The sequence below is a fragment of the Nicotiana sylvestris genome, chromosome 9 (assembly GCF_000393655.2).
Source record: "Nicotiana sylvestris chromosome 9, ASM39365v2, whole genome shotgun sequence".
NCBI lineage: Eukaryota > Viridiplantae > Streptophyta > Magnoliopsida > Solanales > Solanaceae > Nicotiana > Nicotiana sylvestris.
Window position 1 is genome coordinate 169,935,219 of NC_091065.1, and position 13,476 is coordinate 169,948,694.

The window sequence follows — 13,476 nt, forward strand, 5'->3', positions numbered from 1 at the left end:
ACAAGAAAAAACAGAATGGCGAAATGGCTGCGCTTGAAATTCAGTCCATGTGCATTATGCACTATGATTCTTACTCTTATCAGATAAATCGATAACCGAATCGACAACAGTTAATAATCGATTAAGCGATAATCGATATTTTATTGATTCGATTATCGGTTTAGTATATTTATAAATTGATAATTAATGTGCTAAACCGATAATATTTACAATCGAACCGACCAATGCTCACGGCTAGAATCCACTGTCAACTCCCTACAAATTAAGTGGTGTCTTAAAAACAAGATTCTTTGTGTTAGTAAGCTTTAATAAGGATTTGCGGCTCTTATTGGTTGCTAATAAATAGCATTTTGTATACCCATCCACTTTTTCCTCAATCAATTATACGGGCCCGATTGGTCCAAAAAAATAATTTTTTTATTTTTTTTTTCAAAATTAATGTTTGATTATAAAATTTTTAATTTTCCCCTGAAAATGAATTTGGAATTTTTTAAAAATTTGAAAAACTCCAAAAAGTTATTTTTCAATTATATTACTTCAGATTACTCATAAAAATTCAAAAACAACCCAAAATTGTATTCATATCCAAACACAACTCTAATGTTCAAAAATCATTTTGACTTGATTTTTTCCCCACTTTTCTCGGAATTTTACAATTCTTATATCCAAACGTCCACTTAATCACTGAGGGTTCATATCAGCATTTTGTGAATGTTGGTTAAATTCCTATTTAGAAAAATGTTGTCCTCCTTGGTGTGATTCAATTTGGGTATTCTATTCATCTTGCCTATGTTTATGCAAGATAATAATTTGTTCTTGAGAATTATTTGTTTCTTGTTCTTTTTATTTATTTTATACATTTTTCGATAAGGTTGTTTTTTCGTTCTCTTTTCTGGTCCATAATTTTGTGCAATATGTTTGACCAGATGAATACTTAGAAAGAAGAAAGGAAATATTTTTAATATACATAAGCTAGATATTCATCAAACAATATGTTTTTGTATTAGTTCAAATTTACAACTAGTCATGTTAAGAATCCCTTCGGTCTACTTTCTTTGGCACTATTTCTTTATTCGTGTATTCGTAAATAACTGGGATATTGATATATTTTCATATTAAGAAGCTTTCATATATAGCTATGTAAATGGCTAAATGCTATAACTGGTTTAAGATAACAAGTTTTAAAAGTTTAATAATCACACAAATGTTATGATTTATTTAAGAATACAAGTTTTAATTTTTTTCTTTTTTCTTAAATTATGTGCCAAGCCAAACTCAGGCGAACACAGTACTCATACGGATGGAGTATATATTACTAGATGAGAAGGTAAACGAAAAATACATAAGATGCACCCTGAACTTATCTCGAAAAGTCAATTTTCAACTCAAGCTTTACGAGCATTATTTTTACACCCTTTACTTATCGAGATTGACTTCAAAACCCTCATGAATGGTGATATAATAGAGAAGGTGGTTTCATTCTTCCAAACTCGAGTAAAACCAAGAAAAAAATATTAGTCACATACTAAATTATAGACATATTGTATTTTTATTTGACATTACATATTTAACTTAATTATTTGTTGGGTTCCACTTTCTTTCTCTCTTTTTTATCTTATTTTACCCTTTTCTTTTTGTTGTTTATCTCTCGATTCTTTCTTCTATCTCCTCTTCTCCAATCTAAAATAAGATGGACTGGGATTGAAAAATAGTTTTAAAAAATGCAAAAATAAAATAAAATAGGTTAAATTGGAAACAGGCTTTTCGAGACGGGTCACAGCTTATGTGTTTTTCCAAAGTAAAAGTTAAAAAGTTTCTGAAATTATGTTTTAGAATGAATAAAGAGAAAAGAAAATGTTAAACTAATTATAAAAGAATGAATTCAATCTTGCGATGATCTTGATGTGATTTAGTAAAAGCAAGATGTCTATTATTTGTTGTCATTGTTCAGTCACGATTTGGACCACGCCTTAGATTCCCTTGAATAGAAATAGAAATATAAAGCAGTGATAAATAGCAGAGGAAATAAGACACGTGTCCATCTCAGCCACAATCAAGCGTTATATTTACTGATTCGAAGTATCTTATAGCCCGTTTGGCCAAGCTGATTTTGAGAAGTGTTTTTTTTTTCAAAAGTGATTTTCTAGAAAGTACTTTTGGTGAGAAACAGTTTGTGTTTGTCTAATTAGTTTGAAAAACACTTCTGAGCAGCAATTAGTGTTTGACAAAGCTTTAAAAAACTGCTTCTAAATGTATTTTTCTCAAAAGTGTTTCTCAAAAAAGTGCTTTTAGAAAGAAACTACTTTTTTCTGCTTCTCCTCATTAGCACTTTTTTTCCTTCTAGAAGTTTGACCAAATATCTCAAATTGAGGCCAAACAACCAAAAATAAACTTGGCCAAACAAGCTATTAATTCAACACCTACCCCTATAATTTATTGAACTTCTTCAATACCTGTCCCACATAGATATTTCTGTATCAGGAAGTTTGCTGTCTTTTCCAATTAAATACAATGATAGTGGGCCCTATGATTATTCAATTTTCTGCAATCTACTTTTTCTAAGATAGTACTAATGTTTATTCATTCCCTTCTACAAAAGTATCAAATATAGCTATATACTAGAAAAGGTTTAAATTTACTCTTTTTATATTTTGAGTTTAAATATACTTTTACCGTAATACTATCGGGTTAAATTTGCCTCTAAAATCAATAAACTTTAGAAAATTATCATTCAATCCGTCAAGTAACTCAGCATCTACCAAATTATTTTAATTAAGTTACCTATTCCTTTTCTTGAACTACTGTTTTCGAAATAATTGGCATTTACCTGCCTTTTGAATTGGACAAAAAAATAAGAGAAAAAAAATATTAAATAATATAACTGTTAATAAACAAAGTATAGTAAATTGAAAAATCTAAATTAAGTAGTTTGTCTAAATTCTAAAAGTATTTTACAACATCCCAATTGTAATGAATTCATTGCACTAAATGTATGGAGACTTCGCAAGTATTAGCGATTGAAGTTGAAGTTCCTCGGAGACTTTACATTGTCGAATTCAGCTTTGGTTTAATCAAATGCACATACATCATGCACTCTTAAGTTAGTCGATTGAACTCTATACTAACCAGACAATGACGAAATATATTTGAATATACTGATATACACATGATGATCAGCTGCATAAAATACACTATAAATAGACCTATTAAATTCTATAGTGTGTATATGATTGAAAAATAAATAAAATGCTAAACCTATTCCAAACCCATTATTACCAGAAGAGAAGTGGGTGCATTTGTAATTAAAAATATTTATGAATAATTTGTATAGTCTAGTAACTTTAGCATTCACATCAATAGTTATTTCTGAAAATAGTGGAATAAGAAGAACAACAAGTGATTTAAATAAAATGAATTTAGGAGATTTTGGATTACATAACAGATCAAGTGATAATTTTTATATGTTTGCTGATGATAGGGATAAATTTGGTCGGATAGTATAATAGTAAGGATAAATTTGATCGGATAGTGTAACAAAGATTAAATATAGATAATATTCGAAAGTAGAGGGATATATTTGAACATTTTCCCTTATATAAACAAGAAAATCTCACTTTGGGCACGTATAGAAGAAACCATATCCCTTTTCTTTTCTTTAGTCCTCCTGCATTTGAAATTTACTGACTCCATTAATTTCAATTCGTGTCTTATAAAGCCACTAAGAGATTCTTTATTTTTCACCATGAATTTATCGGAAATGTCTTCACCGGCGTCATTGTTTACGGCTTGTGTCTCAGTGTCTGCTTCAATTATGTGGTTTCAAACTATGTTGAATCAAGTTCTTCCTCATGAAGTCAAGAACTATATTTTCAGTAATTTCAAATATTATTCTTACCTGCCCGGCCACTTCGGCGTGTTCTTTCTAAGCCATTTCTAGCTCAACACGGAAGCCTTTAGCCTCCCCTTTTCTTTGCTCACTAAGGAGTTTGAAGGCATCATTTTCCTTAGTAAGCCCCCAGACCTCGGCCACATACCAGCCCAACTCCTCTCGAAATCGAAGAAAGGTTTTGTGATGAAGCACCGAAACCTACAAACACAGAAAAAGGAGTTATATAAAGAGGGAAAAATACAAGTACAAAAATTGACATCAACAAAGAGATCTGGGGTTACCCGGTTTAGAGCCTGTTGAGCTTCGTTAAAAAGACAGGTTGATTCCACCACATACATCTTGTCCTGGTCCTCTTCGGTCACAAAGCGTCGGAGATAGTTGGCCACCCCTACGAGGGCAGAAAGGACTCGAGCATCCTCTAGGACTGAGATGATAATTGACCGTTTACAACCGTGATCGACACTGGAGGATGGAAACTGATTAGTCAGTCTAAGGCTCAAGGAAGCCTCACTCGAGCTCTTCATAGGTACCACCAAGCCAACCATACCGCAGGCATCTTCCACTCCAACAAAATAGCTACGGAAAGGGTCCTCTTCTCCATGGACTCCTTCATCGCGGAAAGTCTCCATCGCCGGAAGCATCCTTAATCATTGACTCAGTGAATGAGGGAAACGAGGGGGAATCTTCGATATTTATCACCCCAAGCAAATCTCTGGGGATGTTTCCTTCATCTCGGGAGACCTCAAGCCTGGATTCTACACCATCGTCGACCTCATCCTCAATAGCATTCCCACCTAGAGGCGAAGGATCTCCGACTTTTTTCGGCTTGGGAATTTCGGCCGAGGCCTCCCTCTTGAGCTCATAAAGTCGAGGTAGGGCAGTTTCAGCTTTCGCTGGCTCGGGGATTCTTCGAACATCTACACCAGTCTGCAGCGGGGTCACCAGTCCAGTGTCTTATTCTTCCTCTTCTTCGGGCTCCTCCCTTAGCCGTTGGACCGACTCCAAAGTTAGAGGGATGATGTTTCCCTTGGGTTTACGGGCTTTCTTCTTTTTGGGTTTTTGTTCCCCCTATTTCGTGGAGATCATAGCCTCTTTCCTCTTCTTTTTCCTCACCGAATTCAGGACAGATGGTGAGGGAAGGATTTCTTTGTCGCTAGACGAGGGCCTCATCATCACATTCTTCCCGAGATCTACAAAAGAAAAGAAATGAGTAAGCTCGGAAAAAGAATTCGAACAATGGTCAAATCATTGAATCAGAAAAACTTACCATGACTACTAGCCTCCTATCGACCTTTCGACAAATCGCGCCATGCGCGCTCAACTTGTCGACTTCGATATTAGGCTCCTGAACCAGTGCTTGAGTTGGGGAACCGCACCCGGAATCCATGTAACGACTACATCAAGTAAAACACTAATAAGAAGGTGTGAAAAAATGAAGACAATAAATAGAAATTAAGGATGAAATTATGCTTACGATTCATATTCCATTTTCAGGAAATGGCATACTCTCGGCCGGGATCAATTACGAGATCTTCACTCGAACAAATCTGCCCATCCAGCCCCCATCTCTATCCTCATCTATGCTCAAGAAAGGTGCCCTGATGGTCCATCATTGAAGCTTTATTATCCCCCTCGATAGAGTCAAGGACTATACAGGCGTATGAGGTGGTTGGGGGTAAAGGGAAGCATGTCGACTTGGCTTACGAAGAAACGACGTAGTATCACTATCCTCTAGAAAGAGGGATGAATCTAACCGAGATCCAACGTGAAGGGGTAAGTATAAATACTCAAGAACCTCTCCACGTGGGTGGTGATTGATTCTTCAGGAGCAGGCACCACCACATATTTTCCATCACAGTTGCAATCTTTTTTAACCTGGGTGAGGAGATTATTTGGTATCGAATATATATATCTCGACACTGGCTCGCACCGACCCAATGCCAAGGAAGTCTTTTCGATCTTGAAATTAGAATTGAGGACACACCCTCCGGGAAAGAACTCTTAAGGGCGTGACTCCGTTGCTGGTTCCTCGCCGGTCGGCTGGGACGAGGAAGTTGTTTCCTTTTGCGGAAACAGTTTTGGAGGTCTTAGCCACTTGCTCTTTATGGATTATGAAGAATATAAGCTAAGGAGGAACACCTTGTATTTTATGGTAAAATAGGTAAAGAAGCAGAAGCACGGAGATCTGAAAATACAAAGCTATGAAGAAGGCGATATATTAGAGGATAAGAGTAAAGAAGATTTGAAAGTAAAGGTTTGGGCAAAAGAAGAAAATTATCTCTATAGGCTAAGGATGATGGTTAAAATATGGTAATGGCCGACCATCGACTGACGCGCATTAAATGCCTTGAGAATTGTACCGATGAGATGTTTCGATTACCTCGTCTGCTAACGTCATAGTGTTTCGAGGAGAAGATCGAGGATTCAAATCTATTCTTTTCATTTACTTTTCAAAAATTGAGGGGACTATCTATATACGGGTAAAATCGAGCTTGAGGCTCGACCGAGCTTCTGGAACGATGATTGAATGGAAATCGAAGTCACAAGCGAGAGTGGTCCCAATATCGAAGCTGTGATATCCGACATGATCGGTCGATATTGGAACATGGTAAATAGCGGAATCAAAAGTGCTATCGAAGCCAGTCATCAAGACCGCCAGACCTGCCCTCGAGCTTGTCGAGGGCATAACTAATCCCGTTCTTAACGGCCTCGGAGAAAGCTTTTCCAGTTCGGCCAACAAGGGTCCATAATATTTGCCACTAACTGTTAATTACATCATAAATCATGGTATTAGTGGGAAAGGTGGTCAACGATCAAAAAGGCCCATACTTTTCCATAGAATAATGCCAAAAAGGAGAGATTTCCCCCTATAAATAGAAGAGATTAAGTCATTGATACACATTGTAATACACTGATAAGCAATATACTGTCAATTCTAAGCTTTTGTTCACTCTCTCTCTCTCTTTCATTATATCTTTGTCATTATCAGTCAAAGGGAGATTAATTTCATGAGGGCTAAGGTTTGCTCCATTTGTGAAGGTTATACATATCTTTTTATAGCTTATTTCTACATTAATCTAATTTCTTGCCTCCGTATCAAATTATATTACGTATTCTTAGAATCGCGTATAAATTCAACTGCTATCCGATTTTAAGGGTAAAAAGTTTATACCTATCTTTTTATAGCTCATTTCTACATTAATTTAATTTCTCGCCTTCGTATCAAATTATGCTACGTATCCTTAGAACAACGTATAAATTCAATCGTTATTCGATTTTAAGGTTAAACAAACAACAAATTGTTTATGATACTATATTGGATTGGATTTGAATTTTACTTTTTTTTAACAGCTTGACGTAGGAAAGGGAGCCTTGGCGTAACTTGTAAAGTTGCTGCCATGTGATCAGGAGGTCACAGATTCAAGTCATGAAAATAACCTCTTGCAGAAATGCAGGGTAAGACTGCATACAATAGACCCTTGTGATCCGGCCCTTTCCGAACCCCCTTCGTAGACGTGACATGAGCATGAAAGGGGGGTTCAAGAATAATTTTCTTTAGGATATCATTCCCTTATTTTCCTTCTAGGTAAAAGAATAGGTGGAATCCACTATCAACTCCCTACAAAGTGGTGTCTTAAAAGTTACCCATATGTTCATTTTTACTCGGCACGTTTTGACCTTTTATGCCCCTTAAAAATAATAAATGAAGTACATAATTTACCATGATACACATATTAATTGATGCATATTTTATTGGATTTGAGAAAACGATATGAAATGAGTAATATATATTGTGGGTATAACAAATTTTTTTGTTATCTTCTTTTAATATGCGTAAAATGACAAGTAAAAATAAAAATCTATTTTTAATATACATGCTAAGTAAAAGTGAGCAGAGGGAGTAGATTCTTTGTGTTAGTAAGCTTTAATGAGGATTTAAGGCTCTTATTGTTTGCAAATAAACAGCATTTGTATCACCATTTTTTCCTCTTTCAATTAATCACTGAAGGATCATATCATTACATTATTTTGTGAATGTTAATAAATTCCTATTTAGAAAACTATTGTCCCCCTTGGAGTGATTCAATTTGGGTATTCTGTTCATCTTGCCTATGTTTATGGAGGATAACTATTTGTTTCTTGTTCTTTTTTAAAAAATAAATTTTTGGATAAAGGTTGTTTTCCCGTTCCCTTTTTCTGGTCCACAACTTTGTGCAACATGTTTGGCCGAATGAATGCTTAAAAAGAAAGCAAGATTTTTAATAGTAATATACATAAGCTAGATATACATAAAAAAATTTGTTTTTTTATTGGTTGAAATTTACAAAGTCATGTTAATAATTCCTTCGTTCGAGCCTTGGGTATGGAAAAATCCTTGGTAGGGAGCACTTCCCTCTAATTGGGGCTCTACGCGGGCAAATTCGGATATAGTCGGGCTCCAATGCAGGTATCGAACACCAAATGAGAAACTAAAAAATAAAATAATTCCTTCGTTCCACTTTCTTTGGCACTATTTCTTTATTCGCGTGTCCTTAAATAAATGGGATATTGCTATCTTTTCATATTAAGAATCTTTCATAGTTATACAAATACTATGATTTATTTAAGATCACAAGTTTTTAAAATTTAATCACACAAATATTATGATTTATTTAATACTACAATTTTTTTTTCTTAAAATTTGTGCTAAGTCAAACTCAAACAAATAAAATACTCAAACCGATGGAGTATATATATATATATATATATATATATATATATATATATATATATATATATATATATATATATATATATGAGGAAGTAAAGAAAAAATAAATAAGATGCACCCCAAACTTATCTAGAAAAGTCATTTTTCAACTCAGATTTTATGAGCGTTCTTTTTTCACCCTTTAGTTGTCGAGATTGAATTTAAAACCCTCATGAATGGTGATATAGCGGAGAATGTGATTTCATTCCCTCAAACTCGAGTAAAGCCAAGTAAAGAATATTAATCTCATACTAAACTATAGACATATTACATTTTTATTTGATATTACATATTCAGCTTAATTATTTGTCGGGTTCCTCTTTCTTCTTCTTCTTCTTCTTCTTCTTCTTCTTATTATTATTATTATTATTATTATTATTATTATTATTTTAATTGTTTCTCTCTCAATTCTTTATTCTATCTCCTCCTCTTCAATCTAAAATAAGATGGACTGGGATTGAAAATAGTTTAAAAAAATGCAAAAATAATTGAATAAAATAAAATAAAATAGGTTAAGCTGGGAACTGACTTTTCAAGACAACTTCGGAGCGCAACTGTATTTTTCCGAAGTGAAAGTTAAAAAGTTTCGGAAATTATGTTTTAGAATGAATAAAGAGAAAAGAAAATGTTAAACTAATTCTAAAAGAACGAAAATATGAAATCAATCTTGCGATGATCTTGGTGTGATTTATTAAAAGCAAGATGTCTACTATTTGTTGTCACTATCAGTCACTATTTGGACCACCTTAGATTCCCTTTACCAGTTATATTATAGAAATAAAGCAGTGATAAAATAGCAGAGGAAATAAGACAAGTGTCCATCTCAGCCACAACCGCGCTTTATATTTAGTGAATCGACGCATCTTAATTCAACACCTAGCCCTATGTCTTATTTAACATTTTCTACACCAACCCCACATAGATGTTGTTTCTGTATCAGGAAATGCTGTTTTTCCCAATCAAACACAAATATAGTGGGCTCTACGGTTATTTAATTTTCTGCATGTACTTTTTCTGAATAAGGGTAAATTTTAAAAAAAATAAAATTCATGTCTTCTTGATTAGGTAAATGGCCAAAATAAAAATATAAAATTTATTCATTCCGTTATATAAATCTTTGGGCACGTACAGAAGAAGCCCTATTCTTTTTCTTTTCTTTAGTCCTCGGCATTTAAAATTTACAGACTCGATTAATTCGTGTCTGATAAAGCCACAAAGAGATTCTTTATTTTTCACGATGAATTTATCGGAAATGTCTTCACCGGCGTCATTGTTTTCGGCTTGTATCTCAGTGTCTGCTTCAATTATGTTGTTTCAAACTATGTTGAATCAAGTTCTTCCGCAGGAGGTCAAGAACTATATTTTGAAGAAGATTAATAGTTATTTTAGGCCTTTTTCCTCCACTATCACTCTAATTATTGAAGAAAGGGATGGTGTGGCTAGTAACGAAGTCTATAACGCTGCAGAAATCTATTTGTGCAACAAGATTATCGATCCAGATATTCAGTATTTCAAAATTAGCAAGTGTTCCAACGACCCAAATATACGTGTCAAATTTGCCAAGTTTGGGAAAATTGTTGATTTTTTTCAAGGAATTGAACTCATATGGAGGTTTATTTCTGAAGATGGTAAAAATATTCCAGATGTAGATTCAGATAATAATAACATATTAGTTTCTCATGAGAAACGTTATTTTGAGCTGAGTTTTAATAAGAAGCACAAATATGAAGTCTTGAATTTTTACGTGCCATTTTTATTAAAAGAAGCAAGAATCATAAGAGATGAGAAGAAAGTTGTTAAGTTATATACTTTAGCAAGTTCTTCATATTCATCAATATTTTCTTGGGATTTTATAAATCTTGAACACCCTTCAACATTTGACACGTTAGCTATGGATTTAGAACTAAAGAAGGCTATAATTGAAGATCTTGATAGGTTTTTTAAAAGGAAAGATTATTACAAGAAAGTTGGAAAAGCTTGGAAAAGAGGGTATTTATTGTATGGACCTCCTGGTACTGGAAAATCAAGTTTAATTGCAGCAATGGCTAATTATTTGAAGTTTGATGTTTATGATTTAGAACTCTCTTGTGTAAAGAGAGACTCGGATTTGAGAAGCTTGTTGCTAAGGACTACAAATAGGTCTATTCTTGTCGTTGAAGATATAGATTGCAGCATTGAATTGATAGAAAGGACTGCAAATCATGGAATTCCTTCAGATTTCTTTCCCCGACGAGATCAAAAGGTTAGTCGTTTTGACAAATTAATTAAATTTCATAAAATCCTCTGTGTATCGTTGGAATATAAAATAATTCAATTTTAGACTCTTCATTTTGTCCATTTACCTTAATGAGAAGCTTTTATAGCCACACAAATGTCATGACCCCACAAACATTTTACCCCTCAAGCTTTTAAGACTACAAGTTTCAAAAATCTTTTTCTTTTTTCTTAAACTCTGTGCCGAGTCAAACTACCTCATCTAATATGAAACGGAAGGAGTATATGTTTTAAGAAAATGGTAATATTTGGATTGTTATTTCTTCATATATAATGTATGTGTACTGTATTATATTGAGATAGATTGTGTTATTTGTTAACCTTTTTATACTTACTCAATTATATTTTATATGATAGTATTTGACTAGACACATGGTATAATAAAAAAAAACTTTTAGCATATATATTAAAAGTAGCATGAAAACTTGTGTGTTTTAAAAATCTCCCAGTGTTTCTATGTTTATATATGTATGTGCTCAGAGGTAAAATAAAAAATTTAAAGTTAAAAAGTTTCTAAATATAAAAATGTATCATTATTTTGGAAATAACAAGAAAAAAAATTCAAAGAAAATGGAACAGAGGAAATAATATTTTTCTTATTTGATTTGATAGAACTATTGTATAATTGATAAATTTACTGAAATGCTCTTAACTACGGGAAGTATTGGATTATCAACCCTTCAAAACTAAGAAAAAAAAAATGATAAAAAGATGATTACAGACTAGAGAAGAGGAGTACCTGCATGTGATGGCGAGAAATTGTATTAATGAAGAAGGGTTTTTAAAATAATATGATGTTTCTAACCATACAAAATTAAAAAGGAAATGATGACTATTGACAAGAAAGTGATAACAAGGAGTACAGGTACAAGTATTTTGTGGAGGTTACATTTATGTCCTTTCTTTTTGTGTTTATTTTTTTGATTTTAGTATACACCATAAGGTTTAGGCCAAATTCCCCATAATAATAGCACCACAGCAAACCGTTTTTTTACGTAAAATGAGTCCTTTTTTGTTACATAACAACTATATTCAACATTATAACATATAAATTTTAAGTAACAATCATAATAAATTAGATGGGGAATCTTGGAGCAACAGTAAAATTATCTCTGTGTGACTTATAGGTCAGGGGTTCAAGCCTACACCATATATATCCCTTGGAGTCAGGGGCGGATGCAACATACGTTTACCATGTCCAACCGAACCCTGTACTTTCGGTGCAGAGCATAATGTATATGTAAAAATCAATAAATTTACAATAAATAGTAGATATGAACCCATAACTTTAAAATATAGTGAGTTCAATGTTAAAAACTTTAAATATTGAACTCATAGAATAAAAATCCTAGATCCGCCTCTGCTTGGAAGGCAACTCTTCTCTGAACTCTACGTTAATACGGAATATTTTGTGCACCGAACTACCTTTTTTTTTAATCATAACATACATTGTCTTAGTAATAACAATTATCTAATTTCAAGACTAACTTGCTTTACTTAATTATTTTCCCTACAGATTACACTTGCTGGGCTACTAAATTTCATAGATGGACTATGGTCAAGTTGTGGGGATGAAAGAATAATAATATTCACTACCAACAACAAAGAAAAACTTGATCCAGCTCTATTAAGGCCAGGACGTATGGACATGCACATTCATATGTCTTATCTAACAACTCAAGGATTTAAAGTCTTAGCAGAGAATTATTTGCAAGTACAATATGATCATAATCATTGGTGGTTTAGAGAAGTACAAGATTTGATTGAAGAAGTACAAGTTACTCCTGCAGAAGTTGCTGAAGAACTCATGAAAAGTGATGATGTTGAAGTTTCCCTTGGAAGACTTGCTAGGTTTCTAAAAAGAAAGATGATTAAGAATGAGGAAAAAGGGATAGAAATACAGAAGAGAAAGAAGATGAAAAGTTGTGATCACAATACAATGAATTCAAATGGAAAGCTTACAGAAAGGGAGCTTTGGAGTAATGGTAAAATTGTCCATGTGTAAGCTATAGGTCACGAGTTCAAGACGTGGAAGCAATCACTAATTCTTGTATTAGGATATGCTGTCTACATCACATCCTTTAAGTGTGATCCTTTTTCGGACTTTGCGTGAACATGAGATACTTTATGTATTGCACTGTCCTTTTTAACCGGAAAGATTACTTTTATTAGTAGTCAAGTCGATGGCTAGATGGAAAAAGTTCCATTTTGTTTTTAAATTTAGGCAGAGAATTGAGGTTTTCTCATTTCAAGATTGATTTATGGGGGTTTTGGCTGTATGATTTTATAATTTTGTTCAGCTGCTTTAATAAATTCAACCACCAAGAGTCGGTTTTGGTTAGAAAAAAAACTCAAGTATTTCAACTCCACTGAACCTCTTTTGCTTCTCTTTTTATGACTGAGTGAAACATAATTTGAGCATGAATCCACCTGAAGCATACTATAATCCTAATACTAATGACCTGTGGATCAAAGATAAATTTTAATTTCCTAGTGCTGCAACTGTTATGTCGAGGAAAAGGCAAACCCGAAAATATTTTAACATGGTAAAAAACTACGGGAT

At 33.4% G+C, this 13,476-nt stretch overlaps 2 protein-coding genes across 2 annotated transcripts; one reads left to right on the forward strand and one right to left on the reverse strand.

The window, feature by feature from the left end:
- Positions 1–3,678: 3,678 nt before the first annotated feature.
- On the reverse strand, positions 3,679–6,804 carry LOC104250199 (uncharacterized). The gene is made up of 2 exons (XM_009806770.2): positions 4,171–6,804; positions 3,679–4,087 (listed from the first exon to the last, which is right to left on the reverse strand). The coding sequence occupies exons 1-2, from the start codon at positions 4,528–4,530 to the stop codon at positions 3,923–3,925; spliced, it is 525 nt and encodes a 174-aa protein (XP_009805072.1). The 5' UTR covers positions 4,531–6,804; the 3' UTR covers positions 3,679–3,922.
- Positions 6,805–9,755: 2,951 nt separating this feature from the next.
- Positions 9,756–13,171, forward strand: LOC104250198 (AAA-ATPase At3g50940-like). Its single transcript, XM_009806769.2, has 2 exons — positions 9,756–10,881; positions 12,430–13,171. The coding sequence occupies exons 1-2, from the start codon at positions 9,877–9,879 to the stop codon at positions 12,916–12,918; spliced, it is 1,494 nt and encodes a 497-aa protein (XP_009805071.1). The 5' UTR covers positions 9,756–9,876; the 3' UTR covers positions 12,919–13,171.
- The last annotated feature ends 305 nt before the right edge of the window (positions 13,172–13,476 follow it).

Coding starts and splice junctions, on each gene's coding strand:
- LOC104250199 (XM_009806770.2), bottom strand. CDS start 4,530: ATGCTTCCGGCGATGGAGACTTTCCGCGATGAAGGAGTCCATGGAGAA. Junction 4,088..4,170: donor CTCAACAGGCTCTAAACCGG/GTAACCCCAGAT, acceptor CTGTGTTTGTAG/GTTTCGGTGCTTCATCACAA.
- LOC104250198 (XM_009806769.2), top strand. CDS start 9,877: ATGAATTTATCGGAAATGTCTTCACCGGCGTCATTGTTTTCGGCTTGT. Junction 10,882..12,429: donor TTCCCCGACGAGATCAAAAG/GTTAGTCGTTTT, acceptor TTTTCCCTACAG/ATTACACTTGCTGGGCTACT.